The sequence below is a fragment of the Canis lupus genome, chromosome 18 (genome assembly GCF_003254725.2).
Source record: "Canis lupus dingo isolate Sandy chromosome 18, ASM325472v2, whole genome shotgun sequence".
Classification (NCBI taxonomy): Eukaryota; Metazoa; Chordata; class Mammalia; order Carnivora; family Canidae; genus Canis; species Canis lupus.
The window spans coordinates 54,670,057-54,696,298 of NC_064260.1; the positions used below are offsets into that span (position 1 = coordinate 54,670,057).

Here is a 26,242-nt window from a genome sequence, read left to right on the forward strand (position 1 = left end):
GGTCAAGGGGCTGAATGGAAGTCACCCAGTCCAGCCCTCAGTGGTGGATCAGGACCCTCAGCACTGGAGGGCTCCCTTCCTGCCCCACTCTAGGCTGGCACCCAACTGTGTTCGGGGAGCCCCAGGATCCCACTCTGGCTCTGCTGCGGCTGCCCTCAGTGCTCCCGGCACATCACCTTCCCCTCCTCCCTCTGCACCTCCCTCCTGGAAATGAGAAATACCACCTGCACTTCCACACAGCCCCAGGACTCCCACTGGATGACTTATGCAAAACCTCCCACCCTCACCCCTCCCACCCAGGCCTGGGGGGGGGGCAGGTGAAGACAAAGGACAGCCAGCCCCTTCCCCCTGCTGCCAGCCCGAGGCCAGGTCCCCACGCGGAGGGGCAGGGAGGCAGGGTGGGGCCACAGCAGGAGGCATCAGGACGAAGGCAGGGGGTGCAGACCTGTGTGAAGCTGGGTCCCTGCCTGCAGAGCACATCCAATAAGGCTGTTGGGATTAATCCTCGGAATAAGTGGCCCAGAGAGGGTGAGTGGCTTTCCCAAAGCACACAGTGCCAGCCACGGGCCCCAGCCCCAGGTGGGGCGCTGAGCCCGTGGATCAATAAATCTCCAGAGTAGGGAGCATATGCCTGCCGAGAGCCGGGTGAACTAGACCGTGCAGGCCCCCGTGGGACAATGATCACCCTCCAGGCTAAGCTTTCTGGAGCATTACCGCACCAGGTACCGCAGCAGGCCTCCAGAACACCCAGCTTCCCTCCCTCCCCACAAACACCCTGACAAGTGGGCACCAGGGCTTCAGCTGTATCCCCATGTTAGGGATGGGAAAGCGGGGGCACAAAGCAGTGCGGCAGTGCCTGGAGGAGGGCTGCAGGCCAGCAGCCAGCAGCAGACCCTGGCAGCCTGCTCCGGGGAGGGCATGAGGCCCCAACACCATCCATCGCCTGCCCCCTGCCCGGGGCTCCCCACACCCAGCAGCAGCAGGGGCCGGGGACGCGAATGGGAGAAGAGCCCCCCTACCGCCACCCTCCACACACCCGGGCCGTGAGGGAAACTAAGGCCCAAAAGGGTAGCGTGAGGAGGGAGAAGGCGGGAAGGGAGGGCAGGCAGCCTGGGGAGGGCAGGGCCGCCTCGGTTAATGATTTCTGCTCCCCGTTCTTATCAGAGGGCAAAGTCCAGGGGGAGCAGCCAATCAGCAGCCCTGCCGGCCGCTACCCAGCAGCCTCAGCTGCCAGGGCCCCCCAGGCCTGGGAGCCCTTGAGAGTCAGAGCACGGGGGCTGGGTCCCCAAGACGAGGCCATTCTGCTCAGGGTGACCTACCTGTCTCCCCGACAATGCCCTGCTTGGCTCTGCCCAAGGGGCACGGCGCCAAGGGCCCCAGACTCAGGAGAGGCCCTGAGGCCAGGAGGTCGGAAACAGCTTGCTCCCCACCCCGCCCCACTGCCCCCCTGCACTGACCCCAGGCCTCCCAGAGAGTTGGCTTCCTGGGGTGCACCCCCCACCCCACCTTTGTTCACATACCATTTTCTCTCCAATGACCCTGAGAAGATTTCCTTCCCCCTCAGCCCATGCCACCCTGTGCCCTGTGCTGGGTGTTGGGGACACGGGGATGAATCAGACCCCCCACTGCTACTTCCCCTCCAGCTGGACTCAGGACCTGGGGAGGAAGGACAGGGACAGGACTCCCCCAGAAGGCACCCCATCTCATCCTCTTGACAGTCAGGGGTCCAGCTGCCTCCCCCTTCCACCTGCTCCTTGGTGTACTATAGACAGATGGACGGACAGACATGCCAACATGGAGCACAGTGCCATGAGATCCACACCCCAACTCAGCCCCAGACTCCTGTCCAGAGTGGGCATCCGTTTCCAAAAGTCTTCAGGTAGTCTCCCCCTATGGCCTCCTCCTGCCCTCTGGGTCCTCCCCCTGGAAGGCCACCCTTCCTTCCCCAAGGCCATGGTGGTACAGGAGAGAGGTGGGGGCTTCTTGGTGTCAGCTCTGGCCCAGCTGACTAACTCCCTTCTCTTGGGAGTCTTGGCCCCTGGGAAAGGGGGCCAGTGCCAGCCCCTCCCTCAAGTGGCTCTCAAATCAGGATCCCAGTGCCCCGGAGGGCAGTGGAGAGCCCAGCTGTACTGGGAGGCCCTGAGCGTGCCTTTCTTTGGCAGCTAAAGAAAACCTCATTGGAAGCCACGGCTCTGGTCCAACCCCCCTGCTTGCCCCAGGAGGGGACATGAAGCCAAAGAAGGGAAGTCACTAGCCCAAGCCACCCATCCGGGCTGGAGGGAGTGAACACCAGCCTCCCACCTCCAGCCCTGGCGGGGCTCTAGAGGCCAAGTGGAGGTCCCCCAACCTTTCAGTGGCCTTTGCAGCACCTACTGGAAGCCCAGTTCTCCTAGGGCTCTCAGGGTTCCTCCACAGCACCTGCTTTCTTGGAGTGGGGGCGCTACTCACTCAAACTCCTTGTGCCCCTGGAACCAGGAGTCAATACCCTCCACCTCTGTGCTCTAGAACACTCCTCCTTCCCAGGGCTGGGAGATGAGGCTCATCCGAAGGCATCATCAAGACCTTCTCTGCAACCCCCTCCCGTCTTGCAGGTAAGGAAAATGGGCCCAGAGAGGGCGAAAGCTCAGCACAGGGTCACTGCCCTGAGCAGCAGGGGCCTAAGCCTGCAGGGGAACCTCTAAGGCTCCATGGGGCTCCTCTGATGCCATCCTGCCCCTGTCCCTGACCAGGCTCTGGGGATCCAAGGCCCCAGCCAGTCAAGATGCTGAGGAGTGTACCTGCCACGAGGACCCTGTTACCTGCTGAGAGCCAGTGCATCCTGCCTGGAGGGTCCCCTCTCCACGGACCGTGTGCCTGCTGATGCAGAAGGCCGTAGCCTCCTTCTAGGGGATTAGCAGGGCGGTCACGGGGGCCCGGCTGTACCAGCCTCGAGGGGGCTGCCCTGTCCCAGCCTCCCACCCGACGCCCAAAGCGCCTTAGCCCCCAGCCCACCACCCTGGGGTGGGGCGCAGCCTGGTCCACTGCACATGGTAGGACCCAGGACATAGGCCCGGCGTTGCTAGAGAGTGGGCCATGCCAAAAGAGGGGTCTCAATCCACCCCTGCTCTTCAGCAAAGCCGGTCTCTGTCTCCAGCCCCGAGCTGAAAGCACAGAGCCTGCCCCCTGTCCCCACGGTCCACAGGGAGTGACCAAGGCCAAGTGCCAAGCAGGGGACAGAATGAGAACTCAGGTTCCAGCCCCAAGTGTGAGAGTGTAGCACAGCGTACCCGACGCACGACACTCACTTGCTTTAATCCTTCCACTCACGAGTGCACACAAAGGCTTGGCCCTGAGGTCCCCCACGCACCCCTGCACCCTGATCCCCACCAGCCTTGCCCCTCCCAAGTGGTCCTGGGAACTCCTAGCCCTCAGCACCGGCCCACCTTCCCTCCTGTCTCAGGCTCCGGGAACACTTCTCCAGGTCCCTGGCTCCCTCCACCCACCTCAGCAGGCAGCCCCACACCCCGCTCCCTGCTCCCCACAGACATTCTTGAGTCTCCTCTTATCTCTCTGGAGGGAGCAGCGCAGCCTCCCCAGCCAGGCCAGCCGCATGGCTGAGCTGTGGCGTCAGCCCCCACCCCCCACCCCCCACCCACGGCCAGGAGGGAGAGTTTGGCTCTGGAGATGGGGAACCTGGGCCAGCTGGGCCCACTCCTCTGCCTGGGGTGCCAGGTCCTAGGGGAGGACGCATGGGGACGTCTGCAGGAAGCAAGGGGGCCTGGCCCGTGGGTCATCCTGGGTATCTAGTGGGCTCAGGGCATCCCCAAAACAATACCCTTGAGCAAGGAATCATGTCCCTTCCTTCTTCCCCAGGGACCCCCAGCCCTCACAAGGCTCTTTGGGGGTTCATAAAGGATGGACGGTGTCTAGGGAAAACAGAGCCCCTGGAACTGATGGGAAGACTGCTGAGGACCCTCAAATAGCCCACCTACCTCAGGATCAACCATGTAATCCTGTCCAAGTCTGATTTCTGGGGCTCTGGGTGTGCTAGGGCGGCCAGACTCCTGAAGTGAGGAAGCCCGAAGCTAGGGGATGCCCTTACCTACTCAGCAAGCAGGAGTGGACAAAGGCTGCTACACCCCCACCCCCACCCCCCTGCACTCCCCCACATACACCAAACACATAAAGGGAGACGCTGAGACACGTCCTCTCTCCCTCCCAAACTCCGAAGGCATCTGGGTCCTAGGCTTGAAACTCGGGCGCAGCTCAACAGCCCTTGCACAGCGGTACCCCAAGGACCACCCCCTTCCCAAGGGCAGGTTCACACTGAGGAGTAGGATATGGGCTTAGGGGCTGGGGAGGGAGGGTGGGGGCAGAGACCTGGCTCCCCAAACTGGTGGAGAGAGCACAAGAGGGGCCCAAGGGCCTGGCCAGATGCTCCAGTGAGGGTCTGAGAAGCAGAGTGGGCTGGGAGATGTCAGCCTGCACCTCTGCCCCCGCTTCCCACACTCCATCCAGAATCCAGCACCCTGGAGGAGGGGGGAGACCTGGAGGAGGGGCAGAGGCTACGTAGGCAAAGGGGAAGGGAGTCTGGTTAGATGTAGGAACGAACCTCCCAAACCACAGTGTGTGTGTTGGGGGGTGGGGGGCAGGGGCAGAAGAAAATAGTGTAGATTGTGTGTGGATGTTAGATCCCAACCTTGGGGAGGGTCCTATCAAGGGTGAGGTCACTCCTGGGGTGGGGGTGGGGGCAACAGCCGGAGGAGGCAGAGCTCGAGGGACAGGTGTGGGTGGAAGAGCCCTGCGGAGCCCCAGTGGACCGGCAGGATGCAGTTCACCACTTTGGGAGGGTCCCAGGGTGCGGAGATGGCTGGCACAAGGGATGCTGACTTCGAGAAGGTTCTAGCCCGGGGAGAGCATTTCAGGGTGAGGGGGGAGTCTAGCTCATGGAGAAACGCTGGGGACGGGTTCCAAGCCCTGAGTAAGGGAGGGGTGGCTGGTTCAAGGGGAACTTCGGCCTTGGGGAAGGGAGCAGCCTTGCAGAAGGCAGATGGCAGTCTTGAAGGGGATCCTAGTCTCAGGGAAGCACAGGGGGCAGGTCTGAGCTCCTGGAGTCAGGCTGGGGGGAGGGTGTCCACCTGAGAAGCTCGCAGGGGGTCTTTGGGCGGGGGTCCAGCCTCTGCGAGGCGTGCTGGGGGCTGGGGTGCCGGCCTTAGAGGCAGGGGGATCCCAGAAGGCTGCCCGGTGGGCCCCCCAAAGGGGGTGTGGGAGCCCGGGTCTGTATGGGGTTCCGGGGAAGCACCGCAGAGTCCCCAGACTCAGCCCGGGTGGGAGGGACCAGATTTTAGGGGTCCTGGGGGGCACGAGGAAGGACCAAGGATGGAAGCTGGGCGCTGGGGCACCGGGAGGGGCGCCCACCTTCGGGGGATCTGGGCAGGAGCCCCCAGGGGGTGGGGCCGCGCCCACAGGGGCCCCTCGGGGCAGCGCCCGCGTGGTCCGAGGCCCCGGGAGAGGAGCTGGGTCCCCACCCCGCCGCCGGCCCGCGGCTCCTCACCTTCGAAGAAGCGCTGCAGCGCCTCCGTCTCGTCCACCACCTCCATGGCCCGCCCTCCCGGCGCGCGCTCCGCCGCCACCCGCTACAGCCCGGCCCGGGGGCGCGGCATCGCCGGTGCGGCCCGCGCGACAGTCCCCGCTCGGCTCCCGCGGCCCGCCCCGCCCCGCCCCCGTGTAGCCCCGCCCCCGTGTGGCCCCGCCCCCGGGTAGCCACGCCCCCTCGTGGCCCCGCCTCCGCCCGCCCCGCCCAGCGGCGCCCCCTGCCGGCCCGGCCCGCGCTGCAGCAGGGCGCGGGCTCCGCAGGCGGGGCGCGGAGGTGGGGCTGGGGGCGCCAAGCGGGCTGCGCGGGGGTCCTCGCCCTCCCCCGGGCCGCGGGGGGGGCCAGGCCTCCGGACCTTAGCTCCTCGGGCCGGGCCGCACCTCGGAAGACCCTTTCCTCCGCGCCCGCCGACCTCAGCAGGAACAGCAACCCGCACCTGCTGAGCAGACTCGCCCGGGACTTCCAGGGTGACGTCACCTCACCCTCGCAGGTGTCCCACCAGGTCGTACTATTCCGTGCATCTTGCAGGCGAGGAAACAGGCTCGGGCTGAGAGATGAGCGGGCTGCGAGACGAGCGCCCTCCTGCACAGCCCCTGCCCGGGGATGGGCTCTGGCCAGGGCAGCAGGGCGGGCCCCGGCCACACGTGGCCACCCAGCACCCGAACCGTGGCTACTGCACTGAGGAACTGACTTCTCAGCTTTATTTAACTTTCAGGAATCCAAGTGTAAGTAGCCGTGTGTGGCTCGGGTCTCGGACGGCACAGGTCCAAGGCTTTCAAGGTGACTGCGGTCAAAGCCTGGGTTCAGAGCCAGATCCTGGCTGACCTGGAAAAGCAGCCTCTTGGTCACTATTGCCTTGTGTGCTAGTGCAAGGTCCACGCGTTCAGCCCCCTAAGCGTGTCCGGGATAAACCCACCAGCCCCGGCCCTCTTCTCTGCCTGGGAGCACCTCCTCATCGCTGTTCTGTCCATCGGCAATGCCTCTGTCCTCAGCGATGGCCTCTAGAACTTCCCAAATCATTCTTTTAAAAAAAAAAAAAAGATTTTATTTATTTCTTTGAGAGAGAAAGAAAGCATGAGCTGAAGGGGAGAGACAGAGGGAAAGGGAGATGCAGACTCTCCACTGAGCTCGGAGCTGCCCCGTGGGACTCGATCCCAGGATCCTGAGGATCATGACCTAAGCTGAAGGCAGACGCTTAACCCGCTGAACCCCCCAGGCGCCCCTCAAATCACTTTTTTAACAAATGTCAATCAGATCATGTCATTCCTTTGCTAAAACCAGTAGTTTCCTGTCCAGTTCAAAACAACATCTAAACATCTCGCGCTGGTTTCTGAGGCCTACTAGGATCTGCCCTTTCCCGTACCACGGACCTCAGCTCCTCCTTTCCTCCCCATTGTCCACTACGTCCCAGCCACCAAGGCCTCCTTGCCCTCACTCCCACATGCCAGGCTTACGTCAGCCATGTGCTGCTCCACCTGTCTACAATGCTTGTCCCGCATAGCTGATTCCTTATCACCTCTCTAACGCTTCACCTGAGGCAATTCCCCCTACCTGCCCTTCCTTCTCACCACGTAAACAATTTATTTAGAAAGATTTTATTTATTTATTCATGAGAGACACAGAGAGAGGCAGAGACACAGGCAGAGGGAGACGCAGCCTCCCCACGGAGAGCCCGACGTGGGACTCGGTCCCGGGACTCCGGGATCGTACCCTGAGCCAAAGGCAGACGCTCGACCGCTGAGCCCCCCAGGTGCCCCACGTACATGATTTTTATCGAGTTTTGTGAGTATCCTCCCTCCAGAGTGGAAGCTCCGTGACGGTGAGAGGTACTTTTCAGGCTTGGTCACTGCCTTGACTTCAACACCAAGAGCGCCAGCGGGGACGCAGCACGTTCCCGGTAAACATACATGGAGTGAATGGACAACGGCATCTTCGCAGGACGGGATCCCACATCTCTGAAACTTTGGAGGTGGAGAATTCTGGAATTTCGGACCAGGGAATCAGGTCACTGTGGAGTGGTGCTGCTTGCACGGCCTCTCCGGGTCCTCAGAGACAGCAGGTCAGATCTCGACAGCCGATCCCACCTGAGCACTGCTCGACAGTTGATGGGGCTGAGACGGAGGTCCAGGGGCCGGAGGGCCGCGGCAGGTCGGATGCCAGACCTGCTGGCCCAGAGGGGGCCATGCCGCCTGCCAGGAGCCGGGCTGGCGGGGGCCCAGCCCGGCTGCTCGCTGGGCATGGGCATGAGGGGGCGAGAGCCTGCGAAGCACCCCCCACCCAGGCGGCCCTCCCTTTCCTCAGTGGCCAGTCATGGGGGAGGGGCAGCCGGGCCGGGCCCCAGATGTGGCCCAGTCAGCAGGCCCGTGGTGGCCCACCGAGGAGGGTCAATGCCACGACAGTTCTGGGGCTGGGGGAGGGGGTGCCCAGGCTGGCGGGCGCTTCACAATGAGGTTTTGTCCCTCCAGGGGCCGCTCTCCGAGCCGTTGCTCTTAGATATATAGAATGGGATCTTGCTGGAGGCCCCAGCTGTGTGTGCTGACTGGTGCTCCCCCCACAGGGGCTGGGCTGAGAAGGGGGGCAAGGGCCACACTGAGACGCCTATTCTTTTCCAGCTGATACACCCCAGAGAGTTTTCGCCCTCTGCAGCCTCCCTTAAGACAATTGTTATTCTCTGCCCTGCCCCTCCCCCCGCCCGCCTGTGGTAGACAGAGTGGACACCCGCTCACGCCATGTGATTTTTTTTTTAAATGAATTTATTTTAGGAGTTGCCTGGGACCAGCTGGAAAACAAGCTCCCACCTACCCACAGGTCTTTTCACCATATTCCACATGGGGCTGAAATGTATACCCGCTCTTCGAGGGCCAGCACGACGAGCTAAGCGTCCTTGTATTGGTCACCGAAGGAATGGGAGATGCCTATTTGGTCCCCAACACCCCAACTCCTCAGGTCGGATCACTAAGCCTCTGGGCTTCGCGCCTTGAGCTTCGATGGGGTGGGAGGGAGCTTCCTGTTGATCCTGCAGGAACTGGCCTGGCTAAGGGGGTGTGGCCCTACCATTACCCTATTCCACTAGGCCACGGAGCAAAGGAGCAACTGCCCCGGGGCTTCCCATCTCTGGGCTGGGGGAGAGGAGTGGTTCAAGTGCCAGACTCCGGAGCTCAGCCACAAGTCGACGCTGCCACCCCCAAAGTCCATCATGAAGCTGGGGCGCCGGCTAAGGCTGGTGAGGGAGCCCAAGGGAACGTTGCATAACCAGGACTCTGAGGGAGCCGTCCATAGAGAAGAGCCCTGTCTGCACCCCATCCCCACCCAGCTGTAATGAGTGACCAACTGAGACTTCATTCCTGGCCTAGCAGTGGCAGCTGTGGCCTCTCAGCCATGGTCCAGGGCCTGCCCTCTGGTCCTTGGAGGACTCATCTGGAAATCAGCCTATTACTCCCGCCCCTCAGGGTAGCTAAAATGTCAGGGAAGTGATCAATCAGCGCTGCTTTCTTCTATTCCAGAACAGCTCCAGGTGCTCAGTACCGGCCCATGAGTGACAGCAGGGCCAGCGGGAGACAGTGCCTGGGGAGAGGGAGGCAGGCACTGAGGGTAACTGGGGGAACAGAGGACCGGGCTGGAGGCCAGCCCAGGAGAGGGTGGGGCTCACCAGCTAGCCAGATGGGCAGGTGACCCTGCTGTAGGGCTCCTGACCCCCCATGGGCTCATGCAGCCCTGGCACCTGCCCATTGTGTAGAGAAAGGGAGGTAGGCCCAAGGAGCAGTGAGTGGGAGCCCAGCGTCAGTGAGGCTGGCGGTGTGGCTTCGTCCCACCGACTCGGGTGAGACGGGCGGGGGAAGCCCTGCAGGACAACCTCTCTCCCACCTCCTCACCAGCTGAAGTGGATGGGCCATCCACACGGCCTGCAAGGGGATGGGAAGCACAGGTTGCTCCAGCCCTTCCCCACAGCCTGGCTGTGTGACCTTGGGCGAGTCACAGAACTTCTCTGGCCCTCAGTATCTTCTGCTTCTGCTCCACCAGTTGGACAGGATAGTTTGCAAACACAGTGAGACTGAATTTCTGAGGAAGAACCTCGCAAAACCACAAAGTGAGGGTGGAGGCCAGAGTCCTCAGCCAGGAGGCCCGGATTCTGGTCCAACAACTGTCCCCGCACACAGGTCCTTGCTGTCTTTGGGCCTCTTCTGTTCAAGAGGCTGGGGGTGAAGCCAAGGCACTGTTCTATCACCTTCCCCTAGAATTTCACAAGTAGGGTGGCTCTGGACTCAGGAGGGGAAGGGAGAGGAGAGGGTCAAGGTCAGGTCAAAGTTTAGCTGGGTCAGTGCCCATTCCACATCCCTCGGGACTGGCTGGGGGAACAGCGCCGCCTGCTGTGGGGAGACGCAGGTGCAACAGCAAGCTGCCTGCTGGCCCTGAAAGCCGCTCCCCAGGCCCCGCTGTTCCGGAGCCCTGGAGCCCTCGGGTGGGCCCTTGGCCGCCCTGGGTGGGCCTGGCCAGCTATTTTGCACCCTCCCAAAGAAGCACTCAGCAAAGGTTTCCAGTGGCCCTTGCATTTCAGTGCTACCCTGCTGGGGGGCTTTAGTGGAGTCCTTCCCCCTCTGTCTAGTTCTGCCTTGGGGTTAAGGGGTGGGAACCATCAGACCAGCCCGGTACCCCACATGCTAGCTCTGTGGTCTTGGGAAGCTTACTTACCCTCTCTGCGCCCCAGACCCCCTCAGGAAGGAGAAGGGCTGACGAGTCCCATCTTTCAAGGCCCTGATGAGGTCCTGAACGTGGATGCCCTGGGTCATCCTTCACATGAGCAGAGCTCAACAAGGGACTGCCCCCATTCGTGTGGGGCTTTGAGGGTCTTCTGGGCCCTCGCTGCGACTCGAAGTGTGGTCCTAGATCAGGGCTTGACAGCAGTGAGCGCCCGTCTCAAGGTCCCTGCCCACCACTGACATCAGCAGGAAGCCCCCAGCCCATCCCCACCTGCCAGGAAGAGAGCTTACTCGAGGCAGCCAGCACGTTCCTACATCCAGTTTATACACAGCTCTATACAATATACAGAAACCGTTATATACAGACATATTTATAGAATAAGCTATATTAATTAGTCTCTCCTTTTTACAGCAATATTAGTTTGGATCTTTCATACAGTAAGTACAAAAAGTCATAGGGGAATGGCACGTACAGTGCCTGAGTGTCTGTGCGGCCCAGCTGCTCACTACCGATTGCATATAGAGGTCACCCAGGCCCCTTAGGAGAACAGGCCAGCTCACGGCTGGGGAAGTTTGTGCTGCAGTCTGGGGGATAGAGTGGGCGTGGGTCTGAGCCTTGCTGGGCTGAGGGGGGTGGCTCAGACTCCCCCAGGTGTGGTGTGGGGAAGGAGAGGGGTGGGTCAGGGCCTATCATCAGGAGTGTGGCGGGCAGGGGGTGGGTTTGGGGTGGGCTGACCCTGGGGCATCCAGGGCTGAGTCCGAGCCTGCCTCAGCCCCAAGTCTGTAACCCTGGGTGGCTGCAGCCCTGGCGGTGGGGAGTCTGTCCCTGATGGCTCAGTTCTGGGCGTGGGTGGGTACCACGCCCCCTTAGAGGTGCCAGGGCCCACCCTGGCAGAAGAGGAATTAAAAGGCCAGACACTGAGTCTCTCCCTATAATTGGCTGAGGTGCTTGTTGGAACTTTACTCTGATTTATGATGGTTTTTTTTTTTTTTTTTTTTAAACTCTGAGAGCCACTGATTCCATCTTCTGCTGGGCCCAGGCTCTGCCAGCAGCGGGCCCCTCAGCAGGGGCGTCCTAGAGTCTCGTGAGGGGTGGGTGTCAGAGAGGGAGGCCCAGACCCCAGGTCTCTGCCTCCATCTGTCAGGGTGGGCAGGGGTCCCAGAGCAGCGTCCAAGCCAGTCCCAGCTGTGTGGGACAGGGATGGGGGTGGTCAGGACAGGCCAAGACACCAGTGTTCATGAGCTTGGGGGGCACCCCGGAGAAGCCGTGGAGGGGCCAGCATGGGGGAGTATGCCTCCGAGGAGACGAAGGCACAAGCGGGCAGTTAGCGCCTGAGCACACACGTTTTCCAAACCCGGGGTCAGAGCCACAAGTAGGACAAGGGGGATGGCGATGTCTGAAACTGAGCTCATCCTATGGCCCCCTGTGCACAGGCCCCCATCCTAGTTTATTTTCTTGGTGGGCTGGGGAGGGGTAGCAAGCAGGCAGGGCAGGTGGGGTGCAGTGGGTGGGTGCCCCCAGCAGCCCCTTCCTCAGGAGTGGCGCACACTCATGCACATGCACAGACATGCCCCACGCATGCACAACCTTCTACCCACGGCTTCTGGGGACAGGCCACTCTCCAACTCCCCTTGCCCCCCCCAAACTAGCAGGGAAGGAACCCCCCTCAAGCAGGGGCTGTGGCGGCTTCCGGCTAAACCGGGAAAGCCCCAGAGCCTCTGGCCCTCCTGCTCCCCCTTTAGCCAAGTCCCACAACTCCCCACTCTTGGCCCCATTTCCTGCCAACAGGACCTCAAGGGTGGGAGGGAAGAAAGCCCTACCACCAGGAGAGAGCTCAGGCCAGTGAGGAGGAGCTGAGGCATGTGTGGTTTTAGATCCCAGGGCCTGAGGCTGCTTGGGTGGGGGAAGAGGGGTGATATAAAGGGGTTACATGGGGCCCTCAGAGGAAGGGGGATTTGGGCGCCCTCCTTCTTCCCAGGGCACGGACTCTGCAGCCAGGAGTGGTCACACCTGTGCCTTCCACCCTGTGAGTGGCCAGGATCCCTGGAGGATAGAAGGCAAGCTAGGAAGTAACAGGCAGATGGGGCAAGCCAGGGTGCCCAGGACCTGCTGCCAGAAGGATCGACATGACGGGCACCAAGCAGAGGAGGGGTAGTCTTGACCTCACCCTCCTCCAGGCCCCGTGGCTGCCCTGGGCTCTGTGCAGTCAGGCTGCTTCCCCTCCCTGCTCAAAACACAGGAAGAGGCTGGGGTGAGGGGGTGGCGGGAGGGGGCTTGCAAGCCCAGGACACATCCTGAGCCCAGCCCAGCAGCATCTGTAAACATACACAGCACTGCGGGCCACCTTGGTGTGGGGTTATCCCAGGGGGCTGGCCAGCAGGCACCAGATCTAGGGGAGGTGGCCAGGGCAGCTGCCAGCCTGGACCACAAATGTGAAGGTGTGGGGAGAGGGCTGCTCTCCATCTCGGCCCTGTGAGAGCAGCAGAGGGCAGTGATGGGGAGTCAGCATGCCCATTGGCCATCCTGTGGCGTAGTCAGGCTGAGGGGCCAGTGCTGCCCTGCCCACTTGGCAGGCTGCCCCAGGCTTCTCCCTGCTTCACCTTCTCCCCAGTCTGGAGGACCTAGATCCGGGCCACCTGGTGGTCCTAAGCTGAGGTAGGGATGCGGACCCCCAGCTCAGCAGCAGTGCCCCATGCCTGAGGCTAAACTGGCTCCTAGGGGCCTCTCCACAAAGCAGCCTGGCCCTGGGGGCAGCCGCCAGGAGCCTGAGGGGCCACCTGCTCTGGCCTGGGCCTCGGCCGGCAGCCACTCCTGGGGTGCTAGCGTGCTGAGATAACCAGGTCGTCTGGCTTGGCGGGGCCGGGCCCGTGGCCGGTGGGGGTGGAAGTCCGGATCTTGTCCACTGCCAGGCACTCCTGGCTGCTGAGACCTGTGGGTGTCAGGTCCATGAGCTCACCCGAGGAGCTGAGCGGGAAGGAGGGAGAGAGTGAGATGCCCGAGGAGGGGTCGGCTGAGCCAGCGAAGAGCCTCGGGGGCTTGGGCACCAGGTTGGGCTCAAACTGGGCACGGAGCAGGATCTCTTGCTGGCTGGGGGACTTGGGGCCCTCAGCATAGTCGCTGGTGGGGCTCTCGGGCACCACCATGCAGTAGAGGTCCTGCAAGGAACTGCTCTTACTGTCTAGGTTGAAGAGGCTGTCGATGAACTCGGCGAACTCTAGCACCTGAGGGCTGGGCGAGTCCCCCAGGCGCCCGTTGTGCAGCGCCAACTCTGCCCCGGGGGCCACCCCCCCGCCCCCGCCCCCCTCCTCCTCCTCCTGGTCATTGGCCACCACGCTGGGGGGCCGCTGGGGGGTGACGCCCCCGCTGCCCAGGGCTGCCTCCAGGGGTTGCGTGTCCTGTGAGTGCTTGGACAGGCTGTCGGCCGCCAGCAGCTCCGTGCGCGAGCTCAGGGACGGGTTCTCCTCAGGGATGGTGGGGTCGATGTAGAAGAGGTGGCCCTCGTCACGCTCCAGCACAGCATGGAGGCTGGGTGAGCCGCGGATGCTGCGGAAGCCCGAGGAGCGGCGGGAGTCGAAGCTGTACAGGGACTCCGTGTCGGACAGGCTCTCCATGGTGGCCAGGGGTGCCCGCCGGGCCTGCAGCTCCGCTGCCAGCCGCTCCTGGGTAGACAGTAGCAGCAGCTCCACGGGGTCCTGGCGGGTCACCGCTGCCGCCACCACCGGGGACAGCAGCCGCCCCTCCGAAAAGCCCTCCAGGCTCATCTCAGACTGGGACTTGCTCCTACGGGGGCGGGGGGAGGTGTGTGAGCGGGGAGAGACTCAGGAAAGGCAGAGACACAGGCCCCCTCCCCTCCCGGGCTGCAGGGAGCTTGCGGAGGGGAGGAGGGGAGAGTTAACTTAGCGGTCATTCAAGAGCGTTGGGCAGAGACCCTTATTTTTAAAAAGCAACTGGCAAGAGCCCAGGACAGAAGGCAAAAGGGCTGATGCTGTGGGTGGGGGCACTGAAGGCCGAAGGAGCCTGGAGCCCAGAGACAGCGGCTGCCCCAGGCCACTCAGCAGGCCATGGGGGGAGGGGAGAGGGGAATGGGAGTGACCGCTGCCCAGGGCCGCCCCCACTGGTTCCCTCAGGGCAGCACCCCTTGGTGCCTCTCTGGGGGCTGAGCTGGCTTTCTTCCTCACACTGCAGTCCCTCCCAGCTGGGCCACGGGTTAGAACCCCCAGAAACCCCGCTGGAAGAACAGGGAAATGGGAAGTGTGTGGGGGGAGGAATGCAACAACTGCTGCCGGTGCACACTGGTTCCCTCCTGTGGGCATGCGCTGGAAACGCACCAACGGCAAGGAGGGATGTCCAGGTGTCCCCACCAAGAGCCTGGATCTGGCGACCACCCTTTGGAGCAGCCTCCTGGCCAAATCTGTGACCTGGGCTGGAAGGGTCCCAGAGAAGCAGGAAGACTCCTACCCCCCAGGAGCCACCCTTTAAGAGATAACCCCAGTAAGAGTGTGTGTGAATATGGAATGTGTGTGGGTCTGGGAGCAAGGGCGCATGGCTCTGTGTCATGTGTAGAGTGTGCAAACCAGGCGTCGGTACGGCAGGTGGCCCAAATATGTGTCTGTGTGGCTCCGTGTGCGTACAGGTGCACTCCTGCACTCCGGTGCACGGCCGCCATCCTGGCATGCCGTGTGCGCGTCCCAGCCTCTGACTTGCTGGATACCCAGGAGCATGCCTGCGTGGGGCTCTCTGCACGGAGAGCTACCGTTTATGAACACATATGTATGTGCATGTGTAAGTGTCACTACAAATACACACGTGTGTGTGTATATAAGCACACGGGCATCCACCTGTTTGGGGCTACACGGCCATGAGGGAACCTGTGTGCTTGTGGCTCCGGGTCTGTGCATCCCTAGAAGGCCACTATCCCACGTGGGCTTCAGTGAAGGCAAGCTGTGGGCAACGGGAGCAGCCCCGGCGACTGCAAGCAGAGGGGCACCGTCAAGTCCTCCTGCACATGAGTGCAGAGCTGTGCGAACACCAGTGGGGCTAGCACGTGCATGTATATGTGTACAAAGGCATTCAAGCTTGGAACACACAGGGTGGGGCTGTGCAACAGGGCTCACCTGACGCTGCTATTTCGGTGGTCCGTGGTGGGAAGCTCCAGGGCCAGGCCGGTGGGCAAGGGAGGCCCTGTTGGCAGCGGCTGCTGTTGGAAGATGAGCTCAGGAGTCAGGTCCACCTCAGTGGGGCTCACCATGACCTTAGCAGCAGAAAGCAGGGCTGTCTTCCCCTTGTTGTAGTTCTCCAGCACCTGGGGACAGGTCGGGCAAGCTGGTGGTGGTGGTGGAGGGGTGACAATCACATGTGGGGGCAGAGGGCAACAGGCCAGACTCGCATGTGGTGGGCTGAGCCCCATGGCTGCTGAGGAGCCCAGGTCCCTGCTCCACCAGGAAGGCCCGGGACTGGCCCTGTAATCATGCCTGGCCCACAGATGGGCCGAGTTGGCCTTCTTCCCTACGGCCAGGCTTTCTGCAGCCAGGTGATGTCTGTGGATGCCCCTGCTTGGCTGTGCATCTGTCAAGGGCCAGGTCCCTGGGGGTCTCCCAGACAGACCCCTCCCCGCCGTGGGGCCCACCTGGTGGTGTGGACAGCAGGGGTGCGGGGGCCAGAACACAAGTTCTGACCACTTCCCGGAGCGTCCGCACCCTTGCCTGTCCCACGTGGACGGAGGTGCGGCCAGCAGAGCGCTGCAGGGTTCTAATGAGGCGTCAGTGCCCAGGCTGCCCAGGGGCTCACCTTGTTGAGCCCCTCCATGACCACATAGGGGAGGTGCTCATGCAGCATGGCCGGTGAGATGATCACTTCATTGAAGGCCTTGTTGTCGCCCCAGATGGCGAAGTATGTGGGCTCCTCCTGCTCACAGCAGCTGGAGGGCAGAGGGACCGGAGGGAAGCTGAGGGTGGGTGGTCCCTGGGCTCCCTGCTCCTGCCTCACCCTGAGCCCTTACCCCTACCCCCACGGGAGCCAGGAACATTTTTTTAAAGATTTTACTTATTTATTAGTGAGAGACCCATAGAGATAGAGAGAGAGAGAGAGAGAGAGGCAGAGGGAGAGGCAGGCTCCATGCAGGGACCCCAATGTGGGACTCGATCCCGGGTGGTCTTCAGGATCACGCCCTCGGCTGAAGGTGGCGCTAAAGCCCTCCCAGGGCTGCCCAGGAACATTTATGTCAGATGAGCCTCAGCCATAGTCCCTACACACCCTACTACCTGCCTGTGCCTGGGAGAGGCCCGGCCCACAAGCCTTCTGTCACTGGGCCAGAGGGTCCAAGCCCCACCCTCTGAAAAAGTATGAAGTGGGAGAGGCCTATGTACTACTGGCCCACATCTCTCTCCTACCACCCTCCCCGCCCCCCCTGCTGCCAACTAATCCCAGAGGGGATGCCAAGTGACCACTGAGGTCTCAGGGTGACCCCTCCAGGGCATCTGCTTTGAAAAGGACCATAAGTGGGGACACCAGGGAAGGCCTGACACTGGGGACAAAGGCTGGGGCTGTCAAGAGAAGAGCCTGGGGTCCTGCTCTGGACTGGTCTTTTATTTCATTTCCAGGCCCAAAGGAGACACCCCCGCCCCTGCGTCCTAGGCCATCATCTCCCAGCCTCTGCCCCCAGTCCCAGGGGGAGACAAAGCAGGACCACAGCCCCATCCCCTACACCCCAGCTGCCCAGGATCGCATGCAGCACCTACCAGCACTGCTCTGCTGGGTGGTTATGGACCACGTGAATGATGCGGCCGGGTGGGTAGAGAGGGGTGCTGGCTGACAGGGCGATGGTCAGGTCGCTGGGGTGGGTCCAGAGCCGTGTACTAGAGAGGGTGGCCACCTCAACCTCCTCGGGCAGCTCCGACTTGGGGATACATTTGGTGGCCCCCACAATAATTCGCCACTGTGCAGGGCAAGGTGGGGAGATGAGGACAGAGCTGAGCAGGGCTGGCTGGGTGGGCAGCGGCAGAAGGGTCCTCAGAAGGGGGTTCGGAGGTAACAGGTGGGAGCTGGGATGGCCGTGGGACATGGGAAGAACAGTGCCCTCCTGAAGAGGCACTGGCCAAGGCATATGGTGGCCATGATGGCTGAAAAGATGCCAAGGACAGGTGACATGACAGTGTTGAATTTTAGGGCTAGAACAGGGCTGGAGGCCTTATCTGGAGGATGGGGAAACAGCCCAGCAAAGGGAAAGGATTGTTCTAGGTCATTTCACTGGAGACATTGCAGAGCCCGAAGTTTAGTCCAGCTGTACCTATGAGGCCTGGCCACGTCTGGGTTGGCTCCCAGCCCCCTGGCCTCCTGGGCCTGACGAGCGCACAGGCCTGGGGCTGACAGGAGCAGTTCTACCTTCCGGAACCAGACTCCTGCAGGCAGGCCTGGCCCCCTAAGGCTTTGTTGCCCTGCCCGCCCTGCCAACTGGTGCCTGGCCCGTGGCCCTGCCTGCTGGAAGGTCATGGGCACCAAGACTAGGAACAGTCCAAACTGGGCAGAGATGATGGTTAATGGGGCAGGGGCCAGCCTGGGGCTCACAGAGGACATGCTGGTCCAAGTTAGTCCCTTCCCGCCTGCCTTGGGGCCCCTGGCCACAGAACCCTTGCCTGCCTGGCACACTGAGGCCAGCTTGCCACAGGAAGAGGCCCCTGTGTCCTCGGACACCTGATAAGGGTTGAGGCATGGCTGAGCCTCTCCTTAGCCACAGTGGAACATCGCAACAAACTGCACCCAGCCCCCCTCCAGTGGGAGCATCCAGGCTTGTGGAGTCTGGGGAACTGCCGTGGGCTCAGCAGAGGACTTGCTGTCATAAGCTTGAAGCACCGAGCCTCGGGCCTGCTTTTCCCTGACTTTAGGCAGCTCTGGGTGATGGGGCCAAGACTCAGGAGCCCTTGGTCCCAGTCCTGACAGTGTGTGTGAGTAAAAGCAAGTCCCTTGCCCGCTCTGGGCCTCGGTTTCCCCCTCTGTACAAGGACAGGGCGGTGGGGGAGGTGAGATGCGCCTGGAGGTGTTGGGAATTTGATGGCTTGGGGTTCCTGGGACACCAGCCACACCCAGCCTGGCCTCTCATGGCTGGGCCCTCTTGTGCTTTGTGCCAAGGGATAGGCAAGGCATGAGACAGATGAGGTGCCCAAGGCCCAGCATGCCCAAGCAGGACAGAGGGGCAGGGGCTCACTTTGGGCTTGGTGCTTCGCTGGAGGACGTCCAGGAGCTGTCTGCGGAAGCCTTCCAGCTGGGAGAGGCCGATCCTGGGGAAGGAAGCAAGCTGGGTATCAACCTGGCCCGGCCAGGGACCAGGAGAGGTATGGGGCGTGGGGGCAGCGGGGCAGGCACACGGCAGCCACAGAATCGAGAAGACCATGCCACCAGGGTCACAGGGTAGGAGGGGCGGGTAGGGGTGAGTCTGCAGCTTAGCAGGACCTAGCCAGGGAAGGGAGGCCAAGCAGGGTGGGGCCACCTGTCCTCTCGCTCTGGAGGCTCTGGGATCCCCCTGGGAGATGGGAATCCGAGGAAGAGGCCCTGAGGAAGGAGGAACAGCTGGCCAGGACATGGTGAGAGGGAGCCACTTGTGACTTGCGACTCGCCTGGGGACAAGATCTTTGCCCAGAACCACAGCCGTCACAAATTCCTTGGAGTACTCCATGGCGTCCTCACTGCAAAGGAAGCCAGGGGGTGCTCAGGCAGGGGTGGTGACGGGGCCCTGCTCCAGCACTCCTGTAGTGAGTGTTTGGATTCAAGGCCCTCTGGGGAGCCCACAGCTGCCAGGCTGGGCTGCCTGTTCCCTGTTGCACCTTCCTACCAGTGAGGGTTTACCGGGTGTAGATCTGGAGTCTGCCTGGCATTCGACAGAGCACCCCTCCCTCCACTTACCAGGCCATTCCCAGGCCCCCAGACCAGAAGCCAGACTGCCCAGGCCAGCTCCCAAGTCTTTTGCCCCTCCTGTTACCCAAGCCAACTCTCAGGCCCCAGGCTACTCACCTCAGCAGGCCCCCTGGCGGGGAGTACGCAAAGCACTTGAGGGTAGGATACTGGGGGCGCAGCAAGAAGGAGAGGATAGCAGCGGTGCCTGCACCCAGGGAGTGGCCCACCACAATCAGGCCGTAGTGTTTGGTTCCTCGGCCCTGAAAACCAAGAGAAGGCGGAGAGCCCTGCCTCGCTGAGTGGAGGGCTGACAGCAGTCAGGTTCTTTCCCGATCCTGACACTGTGCTGTGTGGCTGCCGGGGCAGAGGGAGAGCCGACCTAGACTCACAGGCGTAACCTCTTGGGGAGACCCTTCTAACAGACTCCTACTCATCCTTCCAAATCTTGTTCAGAGGATCACCCTGGAGAAGCACTTTCAGATTTGCCGGGAGAGGCTCGCAGCATCTACACTGGTGGAAGACCTTCACGTACGGTGATTACGCTTCACTGTGATAAATGTACATTCCAGGGAGAGTTTCTTCTATTACAATCGTTTGCTCGCGTGCCCCAATTTCTGTGCCCCAACAACCAGACTGGGGCCTCCTGAGGCCAGGGACTACCTGGCTTTGGGAAGGGCAGTTGGCAGCACCTTGGGGATCGCCTGCCCAGGGAGCAGGTGGTGGGCAGGATCCAGATTGCTCCCACCAAACCAACACCCTTCCTTCCTGTGGGCTCTGTAATTACTTTTCTTTGTTGCCTGCTTGGTATTTTGAAGCCCCTGGCCAGAGCCATTTTTGTTCCAGTTCTGGCATGGAGTAGGTGCTCATAACCAGGTGGGGCTGGACAGGGGAGCCCAAGGAATGCTTGTACAAAAGAGGAAGGGGTCAGAGGGGGTGGGGGAAGCTCCACCATGTAGGCACCCTGCCCCCCAGTGTTGCCTTGCGGGAGGCAGAGCTGGCATGGCCAGGGCTCCCTGGCAGGGAAAATGCCTCACCAGGTCTCGCCCAAAGGCCTGGGACAGGACCATCTCCTGCTCCAGCTTCTTCTTGATGTACTCAGCCGAGAGGACCATTCCCTGGGCGTCAGGGGGAGGGCAGAGGGAGGGAGAGAGAGAGTCTTAAGCAGATTCTGTGCTGAGCGAGGAGACTGACACAGGGCTGGGTCTCATGACCCTTAGCTCGTGACCTGAGCCGAAACCAAGAATCAGACGCTTCAATGAATGCGCCACCAGGTGCCCTGGGAGGGAGGTCTTTTAGAGACCAGCAAAACCAGCGACTGGAGACTCACCAATCCTGTCCCAACTGTTTCCCCTTTGGCCCTCCTAGCAACCTGGCTGTGGGGGCTGTGGACACTTTACCACATCATTTCCATTTCACAGGTGATAAAGCTGAGGCTCAAAAGAGTTGTGTGTGTAACGTAAGTCAGTCTCTTCCCAGCTGCCTCTTCAGGCTCCTCTGGGACAGGATCTGGGCTGGGCAGGACTGTGCGGGGGGCGGGGGGGGGGGCACAGTGGACCTTCTAGATGAATCCAGACTCCTCTGATCCATCTCTCCCGGGGGAACCCCCATCCCAACGACAGGATGGGTCTGAGTGCTGGCAGGGGAGGAGAGAAGGCAAGGGGCTTCAGGGGCTCCGAAGGAGGAGTACCTTGTGTCCCAGCCAGGTCCCATGGTGCCCCTCCACAGGGAGGCGCTCGGCATCACCAGTCAGGTCTGTCAAGGCATCCTTGTGGAGAGAGGACAGGTGAGGGGTGGGGTGAGGAGGACAGAAAGGGAGAGGCACACCCCTTGGGCACTGGGAGGGGTGGGCTGGGAGCCATGGGCAGCATACCTTCGGGGAAAGGGTTCCCCGGATACTGATCACCACCTTCTTCTTGTCATGGTCCACTGCCACATAGAAGGGGGTCTCATAGACCTAGGATGAGGGTGGCTTGTGAGCCAAATGGCCCTGGGATGGGGCCAGGCTTGGGCAGTGACCTAAGCAGGTCTCCCGGCCAAGGAATCCCTCCCCACCTGGCACACAGCCGACCCTGCATTCTCAGCTCCCCTCCCACCTGATGGCTGCTGTCCTGCCTGCAGAGTCTACAGAGACCGCACCCCCCGCCCCCCCCCACAGTGCTTCACTGCTTAGTCCCTCCATCCCGTCCCCTAGAAGGCTGGGCTGAGAAGCCCTGGGGCTGGGTGTAGGGTCCGGGACCACTTCCTAGCCCCAGAGGGGGAGCAGGCCAGGCTGTGGGGAAGGGAGGGGGGCCAGGCCCCAGCCCCACCTGCCCCTGTGACCACAGAGGACAAAGGCTGGGGAGGACGTGTGGCCCCTCACCGCGTCATGGCAGGAGGTGTATACTATGTCCACCGCAGTCATGTTCTCATCCAGGAAATGACGCCGGATGGCAATGGCATTGCAGCCACAGCAGTTGTCCTCCTCGATGGTGACTCCTGGGGCAAAGCGGGGCCGCGCGGGACACAGGCAGCACCTGGCAAGGGGTGGCAGGGGGCTCAGAGGCCCCGGGGGCAACTGTCCCCACCAGCCTCTCTCGAACCTCCCTCGAGGAGTCCCACAGTCCTCACTCTACTTGGCCTCCTGGCAGCAGGGGACCTGGTGGGCCTCTCCCTCTCCCCACCTCACCCCTGGATTGCTCTTCCTTCACTGGTGGCCTCCCTGGCTCATCCCTGGCCACAGTGACACTGTCTCTGGCATTAAGCACCGCCTCTGAGCTACAGAACCACCTGCCCTGCTCCCAGCCTCCAGATGCCCCCATGTCATCTTTCCAGGTCCCAGTCCCCACCAGCCCCCCCCGCCCCCCGCATGCTCCCTGAGCCCTCCATGCCTGGCTGCTCATTGCCCAGCCCCGTACTTGGAGCTGGCTTCAGGTCCTCGTCCCACCTCCCATCCCACAGCCTGTCACCAGCTCATTCTGCCTTCAAATTCAGAACAGACTCCAACCACTTTCCCTCGTGCCCACCCCTTCCACCATTATCTCTGCCTTGGAGTGCTGTGGTGACCTCCTGGCTGGTCTCCCTCATCTACTCTTGCCCTCAGCATTCTCTCTCTCTCTTTTTTAAGATTTTATTTATTTCTTTATTCATGAGGGACACAAAGAAAGAGGCAGATAGAGAGAGAAGCAGGCTCCTTGCAGGGAGCCTGATGTGGGACTCGATCCCAGGACCAGGATCACGCCCTGAGCTGCAGGCAGACGTTCAGCCACTGAGCCACCCAGGTGTCCTGCCCTTGACATTCTCAATTGGCAGCTGGAGTCACCCTCTGAGATGTAAGTCAAGCCACGTCACTTCACTCAAAACCCGACAGTGACGCCCTTCTCAACCACTGTAAAAGCTGGAGTCCTTGCAAGGGGCAATGGCACTTCCCCCTCTGGCCCCAGTGCTCTGGCTCACTGACCCCGACTTCCCTCCAGCCACACTGGCTCTCCTACCAGCCCTTGGATGCCTCGGCCAGACTGCATGGCAGGACTTCTCCCTTCCTTCGGGCCTCTGCTCAGATGCTGTAGTGAGGTCCACCTGGATACCTTCTCTAGCACAGCCAGCGCCCTGCCAGAGTTCCCCAGCCTGACAACACACCCGGCTTGTTTTTCCCCAAAGCGTCCATGGCTCCTACCGGCTATGTGTCCTGGTCTGTGTACTGTCCATACCTCCCCACCAGGCAGTGGCTCCACGGGACAGGGTTTGCTCTGCTTGGTTTATAGCTTTAGCCCCAGCCCCAGGCACATAGTAGGTTCCTCCAAATGAACAGCTGAGCATCGGAGGGGGCACCCTGCTGGGGTGCAGCTGCTCCTCAGGCCACCAGGGGGAGTCAGCACCCAGCAGATCGGGCCCTGGAGCCAGACCTTGCAGGCCGCTGTCTTGAGAGGACAGCGGAGATTTTTATTAAGAATCCTGAGTTTTGGTGATGCTGAGAACTTTGTCCTCACCCAAGCAGTACCTAAGGGACTGTTACATACTCCCCAAAAAAGAGAGGCCTCACTGAGAAAACTCCAGCCCCTGGAAGCTACCGGGCCTGGGGCGGGTGACCACTTCAACACACACTGGGGCTGCTCCCACAGACTTGGGCCAAGTGGGGGCTGGCCTGGGTCTGCGAGCAACTCCTTTTCTCAGGCAGTTGGTATGTGGCCACCACTGGTGTCTTCAGGGACAGACACCAGGACTCGAGGATGGTCTTCTTTCTCCTCAAAGCCCTGGGAAGCTGACGGACAGCAGCATCCCTCCTGTCTGCAGATCACCTTGAGTGCCCAGCTTACCAGCCGTTCCCTGGCTTCTGAAATACCACACGGGCCGGCGGGACAGACACTGCCTGCATAGATGTTGTCCCCACCGTCCCAGTGGTAACGGAGCAGGGCCTATCAGAGCCCAGGTCTCCAGACTCCTGGTCTGGTGTTCACTTTGAGAAGCTCCTCAGCAGTGGCAGGGATGCCCAAGGACACTGGGAGGAATGCCAGCTGTGGAAAGGCATGGGGAGGGTGGTCCACTCACTCTGTGAGTCACTGGGGGATGGGAAGAACAAGGTCCCAAGAGCCACCCAGCTCTCCCCAGAAATGAAGAGCACTGCAGGAAGGGTGTGGCTGCCCCAGTGGCAGCAGGGGTGTCACAGATGGGGTGCCACCCTTTCTCGACCAGGAAGCCAGGGAGCCTTCCTTCTGTCTGGGCTGGGCTGGGCTGAGAGTGGAGACGCCAAGCCCAGTTCCCCTCCTGGAACTGTGCCCTCCTCTGGCCCACTTAGGAAAGCAGGGGGTCCACCCGGCCCCCAGAGATGGGGCTTGTGGGCAGGTCTGGGGCAGGTGCCTTGCCAATTTCCTGTGAAGAGCTTCAAAGTCTTTCACTAAAGGGCCTTCTCGATGCCCTCTAGAGGCCTCCATGGACTGGGAAAGGCAGAGCACAGGTCAGGAACAGCAGAAAGAAGGATGTAGGTAGAGGGGAGTGGCTGAGTGGGGCAGATAGGGACAGGAGGGAACTAGCAGAGCCAGAGGCTGGGTGACTCTCATGGAATCCTCTTAAAACAACTCCAGGAGGTATGTATTGCCAGCCCCATTTTACAGATCAAGAAACTGAGCCTTGCAGAGGTAGGGTGACCTGCCCAAGGTGGTAAGTGACAAAGTCTGGATTCAAGCCAAATACTGTGTGATCCCAAAGCCTGAGCTCTTCCCCACCTAAGGAGAATGCAGAACTAGAAAGGTCGAGGCCCAGAGGTGGTGGGGAAGAGAAGCAATGCAGGCCTCAGACCACAGGGGAGGTGGGGGCAGGCACAGTCTGTCTCGGGAGACTCTCACACAGGCTGGCCCAGCCTCAGGACCTCTGCTCCTCCACACATGCTGGCCAGCTGGAAGGATGGGGCAGGGGTACTCACGAGCAGGACCGTGCCAGCTGACAGAGGCCACAGGCAGGCTTCCGCATCAGGTACATGGGCCACCCGTAAGCGGCCAGGGCAAAGAGCATGTAGTAGCAGACCTCTTTATAGCGGAGCATCTCTTGCTGGAAGAAAGGAGGCAAAGGCGGTCACCTCTTGCCCTTCCTGCCTACGGCCTGTAGGCCGAATGGCTCCCCTGGGTGGAGGAGGGAGTGGCCCTTCTAGCCTCCCCAAGGACTGCAGGCCTGACCCTGCTCCTGCTTTGGAGGAAGGGCTGCTCCTCCAGATGATAATTGCATTTCCCTAATTATCTCCATGCAACCAGAGCACGAAGCCTCCTGGGACCTGTACTGATGCTCCAACCTCAGAATTAATGATTTGGGGACAGAAAAACACTCGGAGCACTGGATCGATTTCCTTGCCTGTTTTCTAGAGAAGGGGTGAGTGGTAATCACCCCTCCTCCACAATCAAGCCTGGCAAGGGAAGTTTAGCCTTGAGAGGCCCTGGGCCCTCCAGCTGGGGGGTATCTGACCCTGTAGACACTGGGTGATGGGATAAGTCATCAACCCTATCTCAGCCTGCAGGTTCTTTGTCTGCAAAGCTGGGGAGATTCATTTGGTTCCCCAGGGACATCTGGAGCCGACTGGGATCTCTGCCGAGAAAGGCGCCAGTTTGAAACCCAGTGTCTGAGGCCGTTGGCTCCTGTCATCAGCCCAAAGGAGGCAGGAGGCACAGGTGTCCTGGGCGTGCCAGGCACTGGAGGGCTCCTGCACTTAGGGGGGATTAGTCACCTTGTAAAAGTTAAAACAGGTGATTAGTCATCTTCTGAAGTGCAATAAGTATCACCTTAATAAGGGCCCAGAGGGCTGGAAGCTTCCCCGGGCCAGCTCTGTCTGCTCTTTAGGAACAAGCTGGAGAAGGCAATTATCCTCCCTGCAGGTCGGAGCTGCTCCGGCTGGAGGGTGGGGTGCTGGCCCATCTACCCAAGTGGCAGGCAGGGACTCCAGCACCTCAGGGCTCTGAGGCCCACCTCCGCCCCCTCCCCCTTCAGGTGGGGAGAGAGCCCAGAGTGACCCACGGGAGCTGGACTGGGCCACCTGCAGCGGGGGTACACACACCTGCCTTGGGTGGTGGGAACAGGCAGAGACTGGAGGCTTTTCTAGGAGATTTGGATACAAGGGAGGAATCCTTCCTATTAAGTCCCGATGGAGATAGTAGACTCAGAATGGCTCAGGTCCTCCCCACTAGAGCTCTGGGTGGAAGGTGTGCCCAGCACCATGACCCATGCAGGAACGGGCTCAGAGGGGATGGAGGACTTGCTCAAGGTCACAGTGACGGTGGCGGAGCTGATGCATCCCTGAATCAGTTTGCTCCTAAGGCCACTGGCCAGTCTCAGCCCAGGCCACACAGTGCCCTCCCTGGGCCAGAAGACCGGCCCCACCTTTCCCTGGGAAACACTGGGTTTCTAGTACAGATGCCTGAGAAGAGGTTCCGTTGCTCAGACGAGCTCGAAGCCAATGAGTTATGTCATGCTGCCTTTTAGGATGACAGCAGCAGCAACCCTATAAGCAGCTCACCCCTTTGAGGCACTTTAGAGTCTCAAGGGGCCAGAACCAAACATGCTGAGCGTGGGGAAGCCAATTCCAGGGCTCTGACCATGGAAGCCACGTGATGGGGGCAGTCCTCAGGG

The 26,242-nt window shown here is 61.3% G+C and overlaps 2 protein-coding genes across 22 annotated transcripts in view; both read right to left on the bottom strand.

Annotated features, from left to right (window-relative positions):
• The window catches only part of MYRF (myelin regulatory factor), a 32,990-nt gene extending 27,317 nt beyond the window's left edge, over positions 1-5,673 (bottom strand). For all 15 annotated transcript variants that reach the window (XM_025446189.3, XM_025446180.3, XM_025446188.3 and 12 more), the window contains exon 1: positions 5,534-5,673. In XM_025446189.3, the coding sequence (XP_025301974.1) occupies positions 5,534-5,579 (46 nt within the window). In that variant the 5' untranslated portion in view covers positions 5,580-5,673. The remainder of the gene's footprint in view (positions 1-5,533) is intronic.
• A 4,900-nt stretch (positions 5,674-10,573) lies between these two features.
• Positions 10,574-26,242, bottom strand: part of DAGLA (diacylglycerol lipase alpha) — a 61,707-nt gene continuing 46,038 nt past the window's right edge. For 6 of the 7 annotated variants that reach the window (XM_025445765.3, XM_025445764.3, XM_025445763.3 and 3 more), the window contains 12 exons: positions 24,552-24,676; positions 21,516-21,669; positions 21,027-21,110; positions 20,844-20,921; positions 20,191-20,271; positions 19,274-19,416; positions 18,880-18,948; positions 18,471-18,543; positions 17,008-17,204; positions 16,058-16,187; positions 15,385-15,572; positions 10,574-14,050 (listed from right to left, as the gene is read on the bottom strand). In XM_025445765.3, coding sequence (XP_025301550.1) covers positions 13,090-14,050; positions 15,385-15,572; positions 16,058-16,187; positions 17,008-17,204; positions 18,471-18,543; positions 18,880-18,948; positions 19,274-19,416; positions 20,191-20,271; positions 20,844-20,921; positions 21,027-21,110; positions 21,516-21,669; positions 24,552-24,676 — 2,283 coding nt within the window. In that variant the 3' untranslated portion in view covers positions 10,574-13,089. The remainder of the gene's footprint in view (positions 14,051-15,384; positions 15,573-16,057; positions 16,188-17,007; positions 17,205-18,470; positions 18,544-18,879; positions 18,949-19,273; positions 19,417-20,190; positions 20,272-20,843; positions 20,922-21,026; positions 21,111-21,515; positions 21,670-24,551; positions 24,677-26,242) is intronic. The other variant, XM_049096525.1, reaches the window with a different exon arrangement.